Below are 22,816 nucleotides of genomic sequence, written 5' to 3'. Positions count from 1 at the left end.
GGCCCAGGGAGAGGGAATTGCCAAACCCAGCCCGGCGTGATTCAGTAATGCAAACTAAGCCTCACTCAGCTTCCTCTTCCTAACACCATTCCTTCTCTCTGAAAGATGTTTTGCATGTTTTAAACAAATGGAGGCAGCGATCTAGACATCAAGAAAGCTTGCCGACACCAGGCTGTGCGTCAGCGCGGGCCAGAGGGACCTAAGTCAGACAAGGTGCAGGTATCCAGCTCAGTGAGGAAGGTTTCCCTGAGGTCCCCCATTGTGATCAAGCAGCGGCAAAAAAAACATCCACTCGAAGAGTGACACACCTTTGCCTCTCACTAACCTCAATAGAAAACTCACATTTGGAAAACAGAACCCCATAAACCTGCTCTTATTGACACCAGTTTTACACAGTTGCCTCCTTGGGAAATGCCCCATCTTTACATAGGTGTTCCCAAGGTCAAACCTAGCTCCGCCAGCACCTCTGAGCACCACCAACATCTAGATCTTTCTTCACCAACAAAAGGCCAACATCAACATGGTTAGAAAGCTGCTTTTTTCTCCTCCCTCCCACCTCCATTTACTTTCAATTGAAAATATAATTTAAGAAGGTCACGACAGGAGGACACAGGCAGCTTGGAACCTGCAGATCCTTCACTAAACACATGAGTATCCACCACATAAACTTTCCGTGCAGTCCCATAGCTGCCAGACTCTGACCAGGAGGTACCACCAACACAATGGAAAGTTTCCACAGTCCCCTTTCTCTGGAGGGCTTCTGCTGTGCTGCCATGGCTGAGCTGGTGGGTTAGGATGTTAAAGTCCTCCCTGGTGGGGAAAAAAAACCCACACTCTCAGCATATACTGCATAAGGGCTGGCAATAGTTTCTTCCTGTTTTCTAGCCCTTGCCATGACAGCTTAAAAGAAGTTTTGGCCTATGTCTCGTTTACAAACTCAGCTCAGAAAAAAAAAACAGGTTTCAGTTTGCTGACCAAAGGCCAACAGGCCTGACTTCAGTCATTAGCTGCCCAGGTGATTCGGAGAAGAATTAGAGAGTGCTAAAACAGAAAATGCCCACAACTGATGGCTTGAGAGGAGTCTTACGTATTTCTCATCCCACAGACAACACTGTGACCAGTAAACTACACGCTACACAGAAATCTTCTCCATCCCAGACATTGTAAAATACTGTACTGTGGTACAAGCTGGAGCAAGGATGTGGTGCAGAAGTCCCAGACAGCCTTGGAGGCAGGATTACTCATTTATTTATCACAAAACTCAGATGAAGTTGTGCTACTTATATTGCTATAGGGCAAGGAGGGGACAGAGACAGACTTTTTTACATTTCCATGAGACCTGTTTTAGCAAGTGATGACAATACAGGGACAGGATTCTCCAAACTCCCTAGCTCAAGAATACAAAATCCTATTTCCCCATATATCATTAGTTTGCTAGCTACCTGGTCAGGCACTATTTAAAGCCCTAGGCTTTAAGTGCTTCTTGGCTAGATCTCTGCATTGTCCTTTACCCTGCCATAGGGAACAAGACCCTCGCTTTGGGAAATCATTTTCCATCAAAGTTGGCTCAGCTGGCTCTGCCCTTCCCCCAGAGATTAGGTGTGTCTACAGCCAGGGTCTTAAATTAACAAGATCTCAAAGTAGCTTACACAGGTGGAATTAGGTAGAGATAATGGAAATAAACACCAGCTCAATATTTGAAGGGTTTCTGTGCACTGTTTCACTGGTGTCTACTAGCCCACAGGTGCCCTACAAGCTAAGGATACTTTGGCTAACTTGTTTTTTCATGCCACCCTCGCATGTTTCTAAAAGCATCTCTCCTTTTGATCACATGGCAGCAGGTACTGACTTGCTCACACACACAGCAGTGTTACCAATGACTGTGCTGAACACATGCTGCACCACTGAGCCCTGCAATATTGTCTGTGGGTACAGAGCCATCACTCCACCCACACCGTCACGTTTTCCTCAGTGTAACCCCACATACGGCCCTATGCAATGCTTGGCCACTTTCAGATGAAAGCTTGCTCTTCCTCTTCTCCACCCTTTTATGCTCAGCCATCGGGAATAAAGAGGAAAACTTGTCGTTTGTGCTTGGGATGAGCAAACAACCAGCCCGTGCTCTGGGAACACCAGGTGACGTGAGGACACGCCAGCAGAGCCCACATACCACTGCTGGGTTATGAGCAATGCAGATCCCACTGACCCTGCTCAGGAGACTGAAATATAAACAGCACTTTTCTGGGAGGAGCAGCTCCCATCCAAATACTCCCCCATCTTAGTCACAGGTTAAAATAAATAAATAAACAAAGCCGTACTAATCTCGCAGCCATGTGACTGGTGTCAGCCTTCACCCCGAGGTGAAATATGGACCCGAAGTTTGGGTCCTGGCTTCGCAGTGCTCCAATGGCGCAGGTGGGATGGGAGGCAGCTCCTAACTGGGACGGGGCGGACTGGGGCTGGCGGTGTAAGGGAACACCCCCCTGGCAGAGAGCAGGGCCCAGCTGTTCGCCACCTGCTCCATCACACTTACATAAGGGAAACACTGAGGGCCACAGGACGCATTTAACCCAGAAATCCTCACGTGACCACATGGATCCGATGTGAAGCACTGCAGACCTGGCTCTGCTTTCCATCCTACACCATGGGAGCCATGTCTCGGAAGCAAAGCAAACAGGGACCACTGCACAGTGGGGGCACAAAGAGGCTGGGGAACAAGACAAAGGCAGTAGTTGCCTCTTCCCTCATCCTTTGGTGAGCAAGAATAGCTGTGCTGGGAGCCAGGAGGGCACACTGGGGCAGGATCGGCCAAGATTTGCTCTGTTTCTTGCCCTCCTTCTTGCAGCATTTGCTGCTGGCCCCTGCCAGAGGCAGGATAAAGAGCTAACTGGACCTCACATCTGACGCAGTGCAGCCATTTGTACTCCCCTGCCTCGAGAGCTGCGAGTCTGGCCAGAGCTCCTGTGTGTGCGTGAAAGACAATCCTAGCACTAAATGTATTCCTCCTCTTTATCCAAACTAGAAATGGTTCTTTAGCCTGCGACATCACCAGGCTATATTAAAACATCTAAGTATAATCAGGAATGCAGCTGGAGGAAAACTTCAGGACATCTAAGCATGGGGTGAGCAACTGCAAGCATACATTTTAACAGGAACTATCCCAGTGGGCTCTGAAACCGACGTACAGTATATCTGCCTGTTGCTAATTGTATTTACTGGTGGTGTTTTGGTTTTTTTTTCCTTCAAGCTGAAGATGAGTCAGAAAAAGAAAAAAAAAAAGCCCTTTATTGTTGTGGAAGCAGAAGGATGTCTCCTGAGGGTGTATGTAATGCACTACTGTCACGGCATGACAATGGAAAAACTGACTGCTGAGCCAACCAAACCCCCATAAATACCTAATGATATCTCTCCTGGCCCAGATTTTCTACAAGTCGGTGCCTGAACTGCATACGAAATGACAATCGATATGAAAGGATCTCTCTTCTCAACAGAGCCAGAATTTAACAGCCCAGCTGAGCATTATGTTCCAGTTCCTACAAAGAGATCCTTTTAAAGGTCTGTCACAATAACTTAAAGGTGGTGATCCAGCAAAAAAAAACTGCTAGGCCTCTCCTCGCTCTCTCCCCCACGCCTCCCACCATTAGCACAAAGAACAGCTGGCTTCAGCGAGCGGGCATCTTTATTAATTACAATATGGTGACAGAAACAACGCGTGCTTAGGGACGTTATCTGGGTCTGCATTCACACGGGACGAGAAAATTTTCTTCCTTTTCCTCTTCTCCTCCTCCTCCTCCTGGCTTGGGTCACTGTGCCGCCTCCCGTGCTGGGCTGGGGAGAGGGCCGTGCCAAGCACCTGGCCCGGTTACAGGTATGTGTGCAGGGACAGGGAGCCCCTTGTGAGAAAACCCGGCCTTAGCAAATTTCTCTGGCCGCCGGCCAGCCTCCGCACGTTGGGCAAGTGACTCTCCCCGGCCGCGGTTACATCAGTCACCACCACCTCCCTCCATGTCATGGCACGGGAGGCGGCTGCCAGGGGAGAGGAGGGGAGGGAGGGAGAGAGAGAGAGAGAGAAAAACAGGCAGTCGCTGGTTTTTGAAACCGGCCGTCCAAAAAACATTACAACACCCTCGCTGGTTTCCAGTGGGTTTGCTCAGTTCCTCCCTTCCCGTGAAGACCACACAGGCTTCGCAAGGGCGTTTCGCCCCGCCGCAGAAAGCCGGTCTCTGGGGCCCGCCGCTCTGGCAGCCGCTCTGCAGCAGCGTGATTCCCCTGGCTTCCTCCAGACGCTCTCCCAGCTTACGCCGAGGGCCAGAACCAAACTCAAAAGCTGATATTTAGGGAAAAAACCCCATAGGTATTTTCTTATTTGTATGTTATTTTTTTCCAGAGAGAGATTCTCCACGCTGCTCCGACCCCAGCACAAGGGGGAGGCAGGGCTGGAAGGGTGAGTGGAACGAGGAAGAAGCCCCTCATGGCTCCACTCCCTGCTCTGGTCCCTCGCGCCCCGCCACACTCGCACAAGGCCACCCTGGTGGGAGACCACCACTCTCCGCCTTCCCAAGCCCAGGCCAGGACTGCCAGCCCCAGGGCCACACTGCAACGGGGAGGTGGTGGCCGGGGCATCACTTGCCGGCAGGGCCGACAGCCAAATCCCGCTCTGGACGCTGCCTCAGCGTAAATTTAGAGGGACGTCCCCGCAGTGGTGACCAGGACTTGTTCTGTGCAAGGGGACAGAGCAGACCCTGGAAAAGAGATGGTGCTTCAAGACAACCATCTAGAGCCCGCGGTAAGCACAATCAGCTTATAGAAGAGAGCAAAACTGGCAAACAAAAATACTGCTCCTGGCACACGACTACTTCCATATTGATTCAATGCTTAAAAACACTCTCAGGTGAGGATGCCTTTTCTTCAAACCCTCCAGCAAATTGACTTTTGCTCTTGGCAACCTGCTGCCTACTCAGCCCTTGGCTCCTTCACCCCCTGGGCAGCAGCACCTTCCCGCAATGGTGTCTCAGTCCTCCACTGCCGGACCCCACCAGCCTCTGTGCTCCCTCCTCTGCTTCACCTCCTGCCTAAAGTCCTTCCAGAGGAGGAGCTGGAATTTCTGTGATAACCCACCAACGACCTGCCTACCCTAGAAAAAGCAGGGAGAAAGGCTTGCTGAAGTCCAAAGGGAAGCCTTCACCCAGGGAGGGGGTGGCAAGGCTGAGGCTCAGGCTGCCAACCTGCCCCCTCAGTCCTGCCTCTCCTGGGACAAGAGCCCATGCAGGTTGGCAAGCTGGCCAGATCAGGGTAGCTTTTCTCCAGTCGGAGGCTCTGGAAGGATTATTTGGCTGTAACATATCATATGACTTTGTTCTTAGAGTTACATTTTAACTGAGAAAGTTTAACAAGTATGACTTATGGGCTTCTAAAATTGGCAGCAGAAAAATGAGCCGAGGAAGTCATGGAAAAAAACCACAAGTGAGGCCATTCCATGTTATGCACAATTTCTGGGCTCTTTTTCCAATCTTCTGTTTTTTTGGATGGTGGAAAATATTTTCCAGCTACACAGGCCTGGCCTCACTGAGTACGTATTTATGCCAAGTTTATAAAAAGCAGCTGCAGACAGGGTTGAATGAAAGGATTACACTGCTGTCTGTCTTCCAGAAGGTGCTTCAGTTCACACCCTGTCCCACAGAGCGAGGCTCGTTTCTCAAATCTCCATGAATTTATGTAAAGAGGGACAAAATCTGAACCACACAACACAAACAGCTACGGCTGTGCATGCGAATGGGCATGCATGCGTGCACATGGAGCTGGCTGGCTGGCTAGCAGCGGTTCCTAGCCACTGCCAGTGCTGGCTTTCAGCGCTTGAAGTTTACCACTGTTCCTCCAACCTCTCCCCACCCTACAGCCCGGTTGGTCTTCCATGAATACAACACTGGGGAGAAGGCTTTCAGGGTTGAGACCCTGGTCTCGGTGTACCTCTGCTGCCTGCTTCATGTGTACCTGCTCTCCAGCTGCTCCCACTGAAATTCAGGCTTCAGCAACCTCACGTACTCTCAGGCTGCCAGGCTTTAAGGCTAGAAGGGATCGCTGTAAGCGTGCAGCCTGACCTCCTCCGCAGCACACTGCCACTGAATTTCAATCAGGAACCCGGGCAGCAGAGGCATAACCTTAATTTTCAGCCGTGTCTTGTCACAGCCTTGGCCTGATACACCAGTCACTAGAGGAGAGTCACAAATAATTCTTCACTTCTCCTAAACAGAAGAGCTACAGGGGGTGCGGGGAGGACACAAACTGAAAGTAAATGGATATAAAAAGGTAAGGTAGGTGGTAAGCTGCAGATCGTACATTACAGATCTGTACCCTGCTGTTTTTGCAGTCGAGTATCTTAGAATAACAGTACTGAGAACGACAGTGTTACATCAGGAATATCGGTCAAGACAATATTTCCTGGCAATTGTTTGAGAAATGCTTTTCTCACAGCTAATTGCTCCCAAGAGGCTGTGTTTTCTCTGTTTTTAGAAGGAGAGCGATTAAGAAAGAAGGTTTTTAAACCTCTGCACCCTGCTGTGGGACAAAGAACTGGGGGAAAAAAAAAAACAGAAAAAAAAAAGAAAGAAAAGAAAAGAAAAAGGCACAACAGCTGTAATGTTCTATGAAACGATTTTGTTCTGTTCTCTTGCCGGGGTGGTGGGTGCAATCATCAGTTTGGCAGAGATAAATACAGAAAAAGCACGAAATTGTAGAGGAAAGGCAAGGGGAGCTCCAGCTGCAGGAGTGCCACATTGCCATCTAGTGGCACCCGGGCAGCCGGAACGCTCTCCGCCGCTGCGGGCTCTCCGCCGGTGCTCGTCCCCGGGTACCCCGCCGGTGCCCACCCCGGGTACCCCGCCGGTGCCGCTGCTACCCCAGCCCGGTGCCCGGTTTCCTTTCACTGCTTTACCACCAAGCTCCATGACTGCAAACCGCTCGGTCTATATCAAAGATCGGTGCAGGAAGGCAAGGGGCAAAGGGAAGAATTCCACCAAAGGGAAGTTTAAAACAAATTTGGCTTTGCTGTTGGGAAAAGCTGGTGTTTTTCAACGGAGGCCTGTAGATTCCCCTCTGTCGTTGCTGCTGCACACAAAGCTACCGCAGCCTCAGCATGTTCTGCAATGGTCATATGGACGTCTACAGCAAAATGATGGGCTGGCAGGACCAGCGAGCACTGCCTTGTCCCCAGGAGACAGGCCTGACCCTAGAGCTGATGCCCAGTCCCAGCCCTGTCAGCCTCAGTACCTGTCTGCCCAGATGCTATCTGCAGTGCCACCCCTGAAAATTTAACTCTGCTATGTGCCTCTGCAGTGACACATTTCCTTTGTATTCTGAAAAGAATACAAATGTTAACCTTTCAACACTTGAAAAAACAGAAAAGCCTAAATGCTAATCCCCTTAGATAGCAAAAGACAGGCCCTCTACCTTTGGAAGACACCCAGCAAAGGGCAGCGAATGAATTATTTTGTATGACCTTCACACAGCAAGTTAAAAAGAAAAAAAGAGCTTTGGTGTATGCGAATCCTGACATTCACTGAAAGATGTTAGATCTTGGCTGCAGTAGACTTCTATTTAGCCAGAAAACAGAAACACCCCCAGTGCCCGAACTCTGCCAGAACAGACCATCATTTTGGGAAGCAATGGAAGAAGCCTTGCATTGGGCACCCAAGACTGCCCACAAAGCTCTGCCTCGTGGCAAAGTGCTTTCTGTTCTTGCATTTCCCACTGGAAATAAATGACCACTCTCACACCATATGAGCAATGAAGGGCGATTAGCAGCAAGCTGCATTTGGCCCTGGGGGAAAGGATGGCATGTCTAGCTAATCAGTAGCTCCGTGTCTTTGGTCCCCGAGTCCAATGAAGCTTCAGAAGAGCACAGCTGTACTGCATGGGGCCTAAACAGCCATGTGATATTATTTGATACTAGCAAAAATAATGTGGCTTTCCAAGAAAAAAAAATGCAGTTAAGTTCCCCAAGCTGAAGACAATCTATGGCTGCTCCAGTGCATCAGTCTTACAGCAGCATTTCTTCAAACGCCCAGAGTGATGACGTCTACAAATACTTTGGTGACTACGAATACTGTGATGACATATGAATACCATTTACAAAGTCCCTGCTGCATGAATCAACAACAAAGCTTGTGTTGTCACACCCCAGAGACCAAGCACACAACATCTCCAGTAATACCAGGAGTTGGGGAGGCAGAATTTGAACAGTAAGATTAAAAATAAAAAGGAAAGGCCATAAAGGATCCTGAGTCCGAGCCATTGCTGGTTCTGTCAGACTGAAATCTGCTTCTTAATTTTTTTTCTTTAAAATCAGGGTGAGATCACTATTTTTATTGAAAATGTGCTGCCCAAGGTAGGAGACATCCATCTGTGAAAAGATCTACAGTCTAATGACAAATATTATCAGGCCTGCTGAAAAGTTTTGAGAGCAACCCAGCAGGGAAAACACAGCTCCCAACCTTGGCAGAGTATCATAACAAACACTATCCTGAAAACAACCAAAAATGAAGGGAGGGATTTTACACAGGAGCCAATTGTTTCCCCTGCTTCACATTTTATGACAAAAAGCATGGGGAGAGCACTGCCCCACTATCAATACATTCCATCCCAGGGTCTTTGTGCCATCCCGGTCAACAGATAACATCTGCTGTAACTCTGAGGACTTTGAGCATTAGGAGCAAGCTTTAGAAGGCCGCGTTGTTTTTAAGGATGGGTCAACTGTCCAAAACTGGGTTACAACTTTCTCTCAGTAAAGTGCCTCTCCGGTTTTCAACCATTTAATCTGGTTGTCATGTATTCACAGTTTGCAATCCAACATCTACAATGGATGCTGACTCACTGCATTGCTTTCTAAGCTGTTTGCGCTGCTTAATACCCAAGTCCCAGCCTTCCCATTTGCATGATGGTGTCACTGAATTTCTGGCACTATGGTGTAGGCTGATTCCTAAGTTTTGACAGAACAGTCAGAGTTCCTTTTAAAGTTTCCATCAAACAGCAAGCCAGATCTCTGAAAGATTGCTTCTTACGTTTACAATGCAGAAGCCACTTATGAACTGCAGGACTGCCAGCAGAGTAATTAACCCAGTGCTCGACAGTTCGTATTATTTTATTTCAGTTCGGGGGGAATTGTGCTTCAAATCTTTTCAATTATAGTCTTTAATACATTTAAAGGTCTTTAATACCTTTTTTTTATTTTTGGGATGTTTCATGATTTACAAGCAGGTTGGTTGAGGTCTGATTTTTCCTGATAATACCAGTAACTAGCACCGATTAACCAACCAATCTAAAAATAATGTGATGTAGAAAAGGAGCAAGCTTCAGAGCTTCATCAGATCAACAAAACACCCACCCAATAACTACCAAAACAATCATACTATCCTAAACCTTACCTTCTCCCTTCCTGTGTTATTGTCCCAATGTCCTGCTCTTGACTGCTTAGGTTTCCATGAGGAAAGGACCGTGCAGAGTAAATTACAGGATCAGGACCGCAGGCTGTGAGCTTGCAGAAGCAGAAACTCCATCTTGACAGATTCTTCAGAGTGCCACACACATTTCTGCTGATACAGAAGTAATAATAATAATTTCATGCTAAGAATTCTGCCAGTGCCAATGGCCAGTAGATAACATCCCTACAGAGAAGTAAAAAAAGGGCCCTAAGCTCTGTCAGACAACTTCTAACATAAGCCAAGTGGGCTGATGCTAAAGATCAAAGCTTGAGATGGAGAGATAAAAAAAAATGAAATGTAAACCAAATAATAGCCCCTCATGGTTATGCAAATTTAGCCAAGTGTCATTAGAGCAAACACTCGAACTAGAGGCTGCAACCTGGGGTCAGATGGGGCTTCTCTTCTTTATATAAGCAAAAACTTCCACCTCCTTAATTCCAGGAGATGGTTAAGTCTTCATTGCAGTAATTTACAGGACCAAGCAATTACATTATACCGGGTCAATATGTGGTGAAATTTCCACCAGAACCAGGCTGTTCCCACCAATAATGAGATACTGCTATGAATTGATTAGTCATGTACTATAAATTAAAAAGACCGGAGAAGAGTTTCTCAAAGAACATGCTCGCTCAAGAATCCCTTTTCTCCATTTTTCCATTTAATTAGTCAATGCATTATAATTAACAAATTCATGCAATAATAATTGTCATTTTAATCATCAAAGCTGAATGTACATTCCTTCTCATTAAATAATGTTAAATACAACAGAAGATGCTAACCAGGTTGTTTCAAAGCTCCAGGAAATGCTATTTTACACACATGCCAAAACAGGCAACGATTGGTTTGTTACAGCAAATTTCTGTATCTTCCAGGCTATCTTACAGGGTGCAACACATCCAGTTTGACCTACAGAAAGAGAAGCAGCATGGTTTGCAGCATGGGTTGCAGAGACAGTATCTTTTATTAAACAGCCCTCTTTCTCTAGATACTTGCCGTGTTTTAAGCAGACTGTGAAGAATTTCTCATGAGTTGAATGTTTGGAAAATTGCTGATCAACAGCTACAAAGGCTGAAGACTTCGATTTATTTGTATGGCATAAACATACACCTTCCCCCTGCAAGCACAGCTCAGGAAGCAGAGGAAAGAACACTTCTGAGGTGTAGGAGTAGTTACAATTTGGTTTTAAGCCAGGGTGTCATTATGATACTAACAGCTGCCTCCAAGGCATGAGAGAGACCCCAGTTCACTTCACATCAGCCACGGGATGACAACAGGGTGAGCAGATTTTGCCACCTTAAGCTGAAATTCTACGAACAACAAAACTACATCCTATCACCAACCTATAATATCTTGCCCTTTCTCCTCCTCACACGGACCATCACAGCCAGAGTCCAGCTCCAGGCAGAGTTTCAAGATGCAGATTTCTCTTCCACCCCTTCTGCAGTTAACAGGTGCTCTCCTCTCACTCCAGATAGCAAAGCTTATCCAGAAAAATCACAGCTGGGCAGGGGAAAACTCCTCTCTTGCATGTCTGGGAATGACATTTTGTTGCATTTTGTTGCAGAGTGTAAGTCACACAACAGAGCTGGCTTATCTATATACCTGGTTCGTGTTGAGGGAGGGGGGAGAAAGAAAAGGGAAATCCTTCTCACCATGTCATCACAACAAACTAAACACACAGGATTTAAAAAGCCAAAATCAGGTATCAGTAGAAACACGTGCCACTGCTGCCCCACTGACCCTGTCTCGTACACCATACCAAATTTGTCTGGGCAAAATGCTGCATTGCATCACCTCACCAGACAGGAAGATTCTAAAAAGTAGGATTTTGCAGGATGAGCTTGCACAGAACATGTGTGCAAAACTGCCCTCTGCTGTTCAGATTAAGACCTGCTCAAATAAATGAGAGACTAAATCAGTTTTCAGTTGTAAGGGTCCAAGTAGCGTGCCTCCCTGCACAACAGAAATTTCATACATGAAAGCCACGCGTAACTGCCTTGCAGCACGGACCATCCGGATGGATTTGCAGGCTGTAGCAACGTCCTGCTAGCAACATTGTGCAACTATCGTGCAGCAGGTGAGCACCAACAGACATCCTCTCACCCCGACCGCGAGGCAAGAACATCCTCAAGGCGTAAGGGAAACAACGGTAATTGTGAGCAAGCACTGCAGGAGGACATGCATCTGTCAACCTGTTAAATCAAGGCCTGACCTTTACAAAACAGGAAATGGAACTAGAGGCCTTTAAGAGTTCATGATTATTTGCTCACAGCAGTGATTGGAAAACAAGGTAGTGACCTTATCAGAAGATGTCCAGTAAATGCTCTCTAAAATTAGCCCCTACTGCTGGGAAAGAAGTGAGAGCCTGCATTTTCTTTTCAATAACATATGGAAATGACTGTACTTTGAAAAAGCTGCCCATCATCTAGTGCCAATAGGCTGGACAGTTTGGTACAGAAACATCTCAGAAGGGACAGCTGCTTTCTGTGGCATCACTCACACACTCGGGATACACAGGATGTGGCAAATTCTGCCCTCCGAGAACAGCATCGATGTCCACATCTTCTTCTTCTTTGGGAAGCTCTGTTTTGGTAAAAATGCAGAAAACAAGTACTGTTACCCGCACCAGAAGCTCTGGAGTGCCTCTGATGAAAGCCCAGCCCTCGTGATTAAGCACAAGTTTCATCTCTGCAACGGGCTTTTGGGCAAATTCGACTGCTGTGCCAACAGGCTTTTTTTTGGTCACTGCACAAAGGAGACCATAAGTTTTACTGGTCAGTGTAAACACACATATTAAAAACCAAACCAAGACTTGAAGAAATTAATATTTTTTTTCACATCCGCCCTTTTCATATCCATATGTTTAAAAGCGCAGAAGCATGGGTGTACAGTACAACGTGCCTTTGAAACACTCACTAAAAGCACTTAGTGACCACTTCAAAGATTCCCTTGAAGTTCTAACTCATGTTAATTTTAACACAATGGTCATGTAGGGCCACTGTTCAGTCTAATGGACTTTAAACACACCATCAACAGATGTACAAATGAAACTTTAGACAGAAGATTCTTCTGGGTGCATAAATAGCTGGAGCTTCCTTTGATGATGGCTGGCTGGCCTCCTACACAGCAGGGTTGGGACTTCTCTATTTTTCAAGTTAAGGGCAACAATAATATTCTGTCATCCCCCAGGGTAAGGAAATTAGTGCCAGATGATTCCGTGTATGCCTGATCACTCTGGTTTTGGATTCAATTCCATTATCTAGAAAACTTAGTGGTGACTCATCAAAGGTAGTCCTGCACGATCATGAAACTAGCTGGGTTCTTCTTCTACAAAAGCTGCCTGAGAAGCTTTTAACTGACAACAGGAGACTTCCCAACATTAAACTAACAGACCTCCGATTTCCTCAATGAGAAACCTTCTTACTGCTGAAAACAAGTGCCCTCTTCTTGGAGCACCAGAGAAGGCAGGATGGCTCTTTCTGGGAGAAATATTAGTAGTTTTACCTGCAGTAAAATAAGATTATGGATCCCATTGACCAGCAGCTCTGAGCTCAATGGCAACAGAATCCACAACTGGAATGGCTCACTTCCACCTTTTTTTATTCTGCACGGGTGAAAAGAAATAAGGTACAGCTAATGCAATGGCATTACTACTGCTGATGCAATAACATCCCTCATTACCACTGCACTTCCAATGACCCGCACTTTGCTTATATCTGAAACCAGCTCTTAATTACAGCCTCCTACATCTGTGAGCTGTACATGCCAGCTACACCGCTGTCAGCTGCTGCCACTGCTGGAGCAACACCAAATTCCCATTTGAGACAGTATCTCCAAGTCTTCAAAGTTCCTAAGGTATTAGCTTCATCAGATTTTGGGAAAAAGAAAAAAAAAAAATCTTAAGCGTTCTTAAAAGGATTCCTCATTCCCACCCTATTAGCCAAAGCATTCAAAATGGGTATCAGAGCTTGCTCTAGCATACCTAGCAGGTACTTCTGGGCTATCAAATATGAAAGCAAATTTGTACTTAAGGCTTCATTTAAACCCATGCTATCTAAAATTTTGTTTGCAGGACCAAGAAAACTAAAAAGGGTTAGAGTAATATGTATGTCTTTGATGTTTATTAAAGTAATGACGATTTGTAGACACCACCAGACTATCAATAAGCAAAAGCAGAAGAATGGACACCCAGGTTTGCTAGAACATACTTAATTCAGGAGAGTTTTGCTGTAAGCTAAATTGTGAATACAAATTGCCACCATTACACCAGAGTACAGAAAATTCTTCAGTTCTGAAGGAAAGGCGCCACTTTTATCATGCTGTTTGGATTTGTTTTTCAAGGCAGAGTGAAAGAGTTTGATTAACCTTAAGACAACGTTAAAAGCTGAACCAAAAAAATATTACACTGAAGCGACCACCACCAGCAAGGACAGCAGGTAAACGTGTTAACAGTTCTGTCGGGATGAGCTATAAATTCTTACTTTTTACTCTGAAGGGTTAGAAAATAAAAGAAAAACTCCCCTGAACAATGCAAGCACAAAAAATAGTCCTAAACTCCAGCCAGCTGTTCAGGAATTTGTTGTTTGTACCAGCCATTGACTTCAGTACTTGTCATATCACAGAAAGATTCAATAGCACCTTAAATCTTGCAAAATTATGTTTTCAAGGGGCTAAGGGGGAAATAATGTCTTCCACAGTAAACCATCTAAGCAGACTGCCTCAGGAAGAGCAATTTCTGCTCCCAAACTCGGGTATTTGACTGGCAGGTGACCATGAACTATTCACTTCACCTCAAAAATTCCGTGTAAGGCTAATTCTGAAACATTGAGACCTATTGGCTTGGAAGAATCTGCCTTTACTGAAACTTACAGCAGGCTGAAATGAGATAAATGGGGATGCTGGCTGAAATGCTCTCACAGTATGTCACTTCTACTTGGACTATGTCATCAGCTACTACCTTACTACCAATGTATCAACATGGTTAGCACAAACTTTCAGCCAGTCTGAAGAAAGACACCTCAAAGCATTGTCCTGCTTTCCTCTCCTTAAGTTAAAACAGAAGTCACCATACCAAAAATATAAAGCTACATTTTTAATTGTTTATGCCACCTGAGTGGTGATAGCACAAAACCAACAGTAGAACAGTAGAAGCCAATCTGGTTTGATATTTAGAACATCCTATCCATGGAAAACCTGCTTTCAGAAGTCATTTCTACTACTCACTTGAGTCTGCATATTATTTGCCTCCTTTTCATTGGCAAAGGAAAACTTAAATTCAAGTGTACAGTATCACATCATACCAAAATTTTACAACACTTTTCCAATTCGATTAGCTTTAGCTAGTTTAGCCTGGCGATAGCATCATCTTACCTTATCAGTGCCATTTTTTAAGACAAATGCCAAACACCGTTAACAACCATTTTCTACGGTCATGAAGAATAGAGACTGACATGTTAGCTGCCTGTCCTGCAAAAAGGCTTCGAGCTTTCCAAAATAAAAACATTTGTGCTCTTACAATCTGCCCCAGGTTCTACTCCAAACAGCTTTCTTTCAGACACCTGCATTAACAGAGGTTTCACGTTTGACAGATACAGTTTTGACTTGCATCACTTTAGGTGTTATTGTTCCTGACAGAAGTGGATTTGTCATTCTTTCTGCAGCCAGCCATCTATTACCATTCTGATTTGCATCTCTCCCTAAGGCGAGTGGTTACTGTTCGAATGATCATGTCTATTTTCTCAGGAAACGACGTAAGGTTTTAAACTTAATTAAATGCATTGGAAGACCAGCCATAACATTAAAAGTAAATTTTAATGTTAAGTCATTTTTTAGATCGTTTGCTCTCACACCGCAATTTTCTGAAATTTAAAGTAGTACTATAGGGACACACAAGTGCAGATAAATCTTTATTGCCATAACTTTGTTTTTTCAAAAATGAGCATTGGGCTTTTAATAGGTCGTAGTTTTATGTCTTTATATGTACAACATTACAACTGCATATTTTAATAATAATGAAGTTAGTGATACTTTGATAACTCAACACAGTGTATTTATAAAATGAATTCTTATCAAAATACACTTTTCACTGGGATAATAAATAAAATCCTGCGAAACCCACCTACACAAAGTTAATTTTAACTCTGGTAGAACCCGATGTGGTACACAGTCCATTAACTACTATGTTTGCCCCTTTATCCCCCTAGTGATGCTCATCTTCTGGGGTAAGAAAACATTTTCCCCCCATGTTGTGGTGTGACCTCATTCAACATCATCTTCAGCCAAGCACTGTGCACTTACAATTCTCTGTAAGAAGGAGAAAAACTCATTCACAATTACGTAAAATTGACAGTAGGCAACTGATTATCAAGCAATGTAATTTTACACTGAACATTAGACAGTGTAATTGCTGAGCAAACTGATTAATGTTAAAAATGGTAATCTATTAGACATAATTTCTGTGGAACTGACTTCAAAAGCTTATATACTGTCTAACAAAGCCAAAGTCAGATAAATAATATCCTGTCAGGCTCAAGTGATGACCTCTGTGTGTTTTTTGGCACTGTTCTCTAAGGAAACATTTTTGCTCCATTGTTTCCCCAGACTTTTACATCTTGTGTACCTGACACTTTTTAATAATTTTACTAATTATGTGGACCTTAAACGAAACCTAAGTTGTAAAGAGAGCTCACTAACGCACAGCACTGAGTCTCTGCTTTATGTGAGTTAATACCATTAGGGAGTACCCTAGAATTTCCAAGAACGCAAAACATATTTATTTCACGATAGACACACCTGCTAGCATATTATTAATGTTACCTGCACATTACTCAGGCTGAAAAGGGAGGGCATTTTATACAGAGAGCTACAAACACTATTATCAGGGAAACCCCCAAGCTTCCCAAACAGTCATGTGATCTGGTGCTAGTTAACAATTTGTGTTTATAGCTAGCAAAAGCAACAGATTAATTCTAATGGACTTCTACAGCACTTACAGACACTTGTAGTAATAGAATTAAAGCGGAATAAAACTCAAGACCTAGTGCAAGAAAGTTACCACTTTTCTGATCCCCCAACCTGTATTTGGGAAACAGTGGACCCGCTTCTAGTATCAGAGCTGTGGTCAGGCGTCTCTACTTTAGAAGAGCTCAGCACACCCTATGCATGAGGCAAGTTTTGCATTTCTATTTTATCCTGTTTGCTACTAATGCTACACAATATTTTTCATATGCACTTTTTAATATTTGGGGTGAAAACAAAAGCTGCTTTTAATCTAACGGAACACATTACAAAAACCAATACTCAGGACTGATGTAGTGGGTAAGAGAAGTAATTAAATTATTTTCAAACCAAAACAACAGGGGATGTTTCACATACCTGGCTTATTGTAGGGAGCTTAGTTAGAAGCATTTGAAACACTGGTGGTGGAAGTGTCTGCTGTAGAACTTGTAGCAGCTGCTGCGGCTGTCCACACACAGCAATGGCATTGGTCAAGTGATCAACACCTTTCTCATATTCACCTGTATGAGAAATCATAATGTTTTGAAAACAACCTTCTTCCACGCTGTAAAGTATTTACATAAAGCATCCATCAATGGTGAATTAAATTACTAAGAATCAATCCACTCTTTTCTTTCCTCCTCTCTTGCTGGATCTTCTGAACACAGAAGGTTAGAAACAAGTAAACAGATTTTCCTAGGTGAATTTGACTCCCCAAAAAGATAACAGTATATAAAGATCATCATCTAGCAAAGGTAAAGAAGAATTATTTTACCCCTCACCCTTAAAAAACAAACAAAAAAAACCAACCAACCAAACAAACAAACAAAAAAAAAAAAAAAGAAAAAATAGCAGCTATTACCTTGAGCTAGTAGTTCCTCGCCAAGCTGAATTTCCTCAAGGAAAAACTTCTGCACTGCTTCAGCATCTTTCAAATCAGGCAACTACAACACACACAACCATACTGTTACACAAATTCAAAATGTCATCATAAAGTTAAATGTACACAGAATATTCTTGAAAATCAGACTCGGGTCTCGTATCATTGCATCACAAATCTGTAAAGAGACAGAGCCTGAAATACCTCAACTAAGTTTACTAAGTACAGTTTTGTAGCAAATAAACACAACAGACCTTAGAATTTGTATCACAAGTATATTTCTTACAATTGGCTAAGATAAATCTATCTTTTCTTCCAGGATCCATTGGTGATAAGGAAAGAGAAATTTTTTCCTTATAGCAAAAAACTATCAAGTTCAGTAATAGGCGCATGTCATTAATGATTTTTAAGTCTGAAAAGTCCATGCACATACTACGAAGAGGAAAACACCATCAACTCACACAATGAATTATGTACTTTCTAGTTTAAGGCCTCTACCTGACACAAAAAAAGGAACAACCATTTCACATGGTTATCTGTGAGCATTAAAAAAACCTAAAACTGCATATTTGGAGAAGTGTTTGCAATGCTGGAATCAAAACAGATCTTTAAACAAATCTTACAAACAATACATCTTTCAAAATAGCACTGCATTACTGAACACAGACTTACCTTTGAAAGCCCTGCTCTTTCTTTGGCAAGCTTTTGTTTCTTCCTTCCTGTAAGAAGAAAAACATCTTACATTTTCAATTTGCTATTAAAAACCCCTTCATATTATAGTTCAAAACCACGAACAAATCAAAGTTACTTTCAGAAGAAGAAACCGGTAACGTATTCCAAATACTGAAGACTGAATGCAGGACCGCAGCCCACTCCCAGCAACAGAATGTGACCGAGAGGTCTGAGGAGGGCTGGCAGTAGCACACCAACCCAAAAAGGCAACTCTCTCCCTGCTGGCTATGGTAAATAAGAGGAGGAAAGAGAATCAGAGCAATACAGGATTTCTCTATATGATGTCTACCATTGACAAGCCACAGAAGAACTACCTACAAGTCAAGGCTAATTTTGAACTATGTGGTGCACCACCCACAGGAACTTCAGCAGGTCACAGTACTTAAGTGTACCTTCCCAGCTGTTTTATAGCAAATACTTGGGAACTAGATAAACAGGTGGCAGTATCTCATCATCGCACAGCAAGAGCAGTATTAAGGCATACATTTCTGAAATCTGAGGAAAGCAAATATTTACAGATGGAACAAACATTTACAGATTTAATTGCCCAACCTAAAGGCATAAAGTTGGTCTGCAACATAAAGTTGTACCACTCCAGCAAAACTATTGTAGTTAAAATGATATGTAGTTTGCTTTTAATGCAGTTAGGCAGGTATAAACATTTCATAGTAGCACCTATTCATTCAAGAAAGAATAATTATAGTAATACTGGTGATTTCCTTAGAATAATATTTTTTGTAAGTCATCAGTTCATCAACTGAAATAGTTACACCAATATAACTTTTAAATACAGCCTATGGTTAAACTGTACTCTTACTATTGTCCTCAGTGCCTACTCAGTGAGTATCTATATTGTCAGTGAACAACTGCCCTGATTTTTGAGTCAATTTTACAAGCTAGAACTACTTCCAAATATGACTAGCAGTTTTAACAGCAATGAGTTAAAAATTTGTGACTGTCTGCATTATGAAGACATTCAGGAATACTATTTCCTAGCAGTGACAATGCAACAGGTGAAATTTATGGGCAAGATCAAGTGCTCCTTATATAAAGGGAGTTCAGATTCTAACTACACAGATCAGCCTTTTACCTTCTACAATAACTTAATAACCCGCAGCACCTGAACTTCTACAACCTATTGACCTGTGTACGTTATTTTACAACATCATATACAGAAGAATGTGTCATACAGAAATATAACATAGTATCATTTTATCATTATGGTTGTTTCCAATATTGAAGAATTCATCTCTTGAAAGTCGGTCCCTTCAATTAGCTCATTTCAAGTTTTCTGAAGCATTAATTTGCACAAAACTTTACACTTTGCACTACTATGCAAACCAGTTTTGCTAATTCATAAAATCATGAAGATTAAATAAAAATGTGTGTGGGGGGGAATTGTATCTGAAATGTTTCACTGTCAAAACAAGCCACATTGCAACTGTAGTGCATTCACTGAAAACATCAATGAAAAGTACAAAGAGCAAGAGCTTAACATTTGTACATTGTTTTCAAGAGAAAATTATGTTTTCTTGGTGTGACCCTGACATCTCCTAAAATATGACAACAGGTATTACTAGGTTAATCATTCAGAGATAAAGAAAAAAAAAATCATGCTGGTAACTGTAACTATTTAATAGAAGCTTTTGACCACTGATCACACACATACGAAATCATATACTTTTAACCTGAAAATAGTAAGGGAATGTGAAGAATCACCAAAATTTTAAAACCAAATACTTGATCTACAGAACCTTTCAAGTCTGATTACTGTGCAATTTTTCTTCCTCTTCTTAATATGTTTTTTACAGTTTTACTTCAAAAGTCCACTAGCTAAAACAATTACAAAAAACAAATAGCTCTAAAGGATATTTACGAATTCTTCCCATAGTGGTTGGTACCACTAGTTTTAAAATATCTTTGCAACAATACCCAAAAGTTACATTTGTGATGTAACAAGCAAAAAGCAATGGCTTGGGGAGGGACCAAAAAATCAAACCTAAACAAAACAAACAAAAAAATATTTTGTTTTCCTTCGGGGACCTCCGAGAAAATGTAAAACTTCCCTCCTTTCTAAAGACATCACATTTATAAAAGGGGAAGGGTAATCTTTCACAGAAGGAATCTTAATTAACACAGAAATGCATGTGCATCCATCCAAGACAGAGAGCTAAACTGCAGCTCTCAAACTGCACGTGACTTGCAGGTCCTTCAGGCACAGCTCTTGTACATGGGCAGCAAGTTTCAAATGTGAACCAATGGATAACCTGACAGGCTGGCATGGCTTGCAAAAAATCCCTGAGTTGCCCCAGCAGCTTCACAGCCAGTCCCACCAAGGAGCAGAATGACCAAAAAGCCATTTGCATCCTCAGGTCCCATGGGTGAAGTCTACCTACTGCTCTCCTCTCACCCAGCTGCCCGGGCAGAAAATCTGGCTGTCTCTGAAGGAAGAGATCAGTGTCTGTACTTACACACAGAGCAGTCCTGGTTTATACAGTCAAGAACATGAATAGAAAAAATATATATATCTTAAAATATAGCTGTGGAACCTAAGTAGCTCCAGATGCTCATAGCTCTGCTATCTTTTGGTCCCAAGATTAAATATGCACGTGTCCCCAAACTAGCAACACCAAAACCTTAAAAAAAAACAAAACCACAAAACCTGCTAAATAAAGAAAATCAAGACATCTGGAGAACCAAAGACCAGCAGTTCTTCAAGTCTCCCAGGAAATCACAACTTTTTTTCTTCCTGAAACCTGAATCTGGCCACCTTGTTTTTATGATGGGCCTTTGCATTGTAAACTTTGGTCTCCTAACACAACCCAAAGAGATGTACAATGTAACTGGGATGACATTAAAAAAAAATTAAAAAAAAGCTTCTTCATTTGTCAGCATGTGCTTGACCAAATGTAACAGGCAATCCTTGGATTGGACAATTGGATCTCCTGTCCTTCCCAAATTTTGGTGATATTGCAGCATGGAGTCTGAAAAACAATCTTATCCTTAAATGTTAGTGGAAAATATCTTCTGTAAAGGTGATTTCTACAAGTTTTTCATCACATACCCCCACTGTTGCCCAAGAAACAGTGTATCTTCATCTGAAGAACTGCAACTGGCTGCTGCATTGGACCTTCTTTGGTGAAATATTTTACAGCCCAAGCCTTACTCTCCAGCAGTAAAAATGCTGTAATAATCAAATCACTGGCATCACTACAGAAGCAGCCGTATTATAGAATCAGTTACACTACTAAAAAAAAAATAAAAAAATTTCCTTAATATTATCTAAAGCCTTACTACTAAGAGCAGTCCAGGGTATCATGTCCAAGGATTGTAAGTCAGACAGTGATGTCCTCCAAATGCCAACAGCCGTTCCCTATCAGAGCACAATGGATTTTCTTCCACTTTAAAGAAAACGTTAATTCTTAACCACAGCAAGCTGACCTTAAGAGCATCACAGGAGAGAAGGTCAGACAATGAAAACAATGGGATGCAAAAATCATGTTCAGTCCTTCTGCAAAAATCTTATGTAACCCAGTATTTTCTTTACTACATATTTAACATCATGAAAAGAACATGGCTGATTCTACAGCCAAAAATCAGGTTTGCTTCTGCGAGACAAGCACATACCAGTTTACTATACTAAAAATTCCCTATGAGTGACTTGCACTGCAGGGCAAAAGGTACTCAGAAGATACACAAGAAGTATGTATCTAAGATCTTACATACATGACCAAGGGCCTGGAGATGAAGTATTCAAAAGACATGATTTGCTGTGGAAGAGCTTACAGAAAGCAGAATGAATACACCATTAAGCATCAACACTGGTCACTCAAAAAATTGAATCCATTAAGGCAGAATCAAAGCATTTAAGTTACTTTTAAACATCACCAGGTAAATATTAATTTTTAACCCATCTATCTAGTTATTGACTCTTCCATCCACAAAACTGCTGACCATGTTATGTTTACTTGCTGGGAAAGTTTACCTTAATGGTAATTTCTTACCTTCAGATTAGTTATCAAAGGAACACTATATATATATTCCCATGATAGAAACAACCCAGCACAACAAATATCAGCTTATTTCTCGTGATTAATTTGAGTACCTCGGGTGAATTTGAGTACCTTGATTACTCACATTTAGAGAGTTTTATGTAAGACCTTCACTAATTATTAAGATATTTAAATAGATGTTGAAGACGTGAAATAATGAAGAGCCACGGGAAGAGAGCTCTGCATTTTGGATTAATCAACAGTTTTCTCTGGCATTCAGTCTTATCCTGGAAGCTAATAACAGAGCTGCCAGGAGGGTTAAGAATGCAGCAGATGAAAAACCCGAGGGCCGTACCGCAGCAACGATTTCCCTATAGCAGCCTGTGCTGCTTTATCTGACGGTCTTCCAAAGTGAAAAAAATTAACGTCACTGCGTAAATGCAGCGGCGATAACACTACGGCCGAGGGTGGAGGGAACGAGATTTTATAAACAAGAGGGAGGCGATTTATTCCCAAGTCAAGCTTCTGATGCGGAAACCTCGGGTTACCCGGTAACGACACAAACCGCAGAAAACACCCCCCGGCAAGAGGCCCCCTCCCCTGCTTTAGGAAAAGGGACGAGCAGAGGCCGCAAGCAGCGGGGGCTCGGGGCCCGCCCCGCACAAGCGCACCGGGGCGAACGCCGCCCGCCAGCCCCCGGCCCGGCGGGCCCCGCCGCGGCCCCCAGGCCCTCCCCGGCG

At 43.1% G+C, this 22,816-nt stretch overlaps 1 protein-coding gene and 1 long non-coding RNA gene across 4 annotated transcripts in view; both read right to left on the bottom strand.

The window, feature by feature from the left end:
• Positions 1–12,952, bottom strand: part of LOC106893145 — a 38,720-nt gene extending 25,768 nt beyond the window's left edge. For all 3 annotated transcript variants that reach the window (XR_001413001.1, XR_001413002.1, XR_001413003.1), the window contains exons 1-2: positions 10,256–12,952; positions 9,420–9,584 (exon numbers count right to left, since the gene is read on the bottom strand). This is a non-coding gene — a long non-coding RNA (uncharacterized LOC106893145). The remainder of the gene's footprint in view (positions 1–9,419; positions 9,585–10,255) is intronic.
• A 2,316-nt stretch (positions 12,953–15,268) lies between these two features.
• On the bottom strand, positions 15,269–21,418 carry TOMM20 (translocase of outer mitochondrial membrane 20 homolog (yeast)). Its single transcript, XM_014950863.1, has 6 exons — positions 21,379–21,418; positions 21,149–21,268; positions 18,025–18,071; positions 17,335–17,416; positions 16,851–16,993; positions 15,269–15,779 (listed from the first exon to the last, which is right to left on the bottom strand). The coding sequence occupies exons 1-6, from the start codon at positions 21,401–21,403 to the stop codon at positions 15,735–15,737; spliced, it is 462 nt and encodes a 153-aa protein (XP_014806349.1). The 5' UTR covers positions 21,404–21,418; the 3' UTR covers positions 15,269–15,734.
• Between the last annotated feature and the right edge of the window lie 1,398 nt (positions 21,419–22,816).

The sequence above is a fragment of the Calidris pugnax genome, unplaced genomic scaffold, assembly GCF_001431845.1.
Source record: "Calidris pugnax isolate Ruff unplaced genomic scaffold, ASM143184v1 scaffold24, whole genome shotgun sequence".
In the NCBI taxonomy this organism is placed as follows: Eukaryota; Metazoa; Chordata; class Aves; order Charadriiformes; family Scolopacidae; genus Calidris; species Calidris pugnax.
Note: the sequence above shows the minus strand (reverse complement) of the source record. Positions and strands in the feature narration are given on the sequence as shown.

Bases quoted from the DNA above. Each gene is read 5' to 3' on its own strand.
- TOMM20 (XM_014950863.1), bottom strand. From the start codon at position 21,403: ATGATACCCTGGACTGCTCTTAGTA. The intron at 18,072-21,148 runs GTATGTGATGAA...TTCTTCTTACAG, and splicing joins TTTCTTGGGCAACAGTGGGG to GAAGGAAGAAACAAAAGCTT. The intron at 16,994-17,334 runs GTAATAGCTGCT...TTTCTCATACAG, and splicing joins CGAGGAACTACTAGCTCAAG to GTGAATATGAGAAAGGTGTT.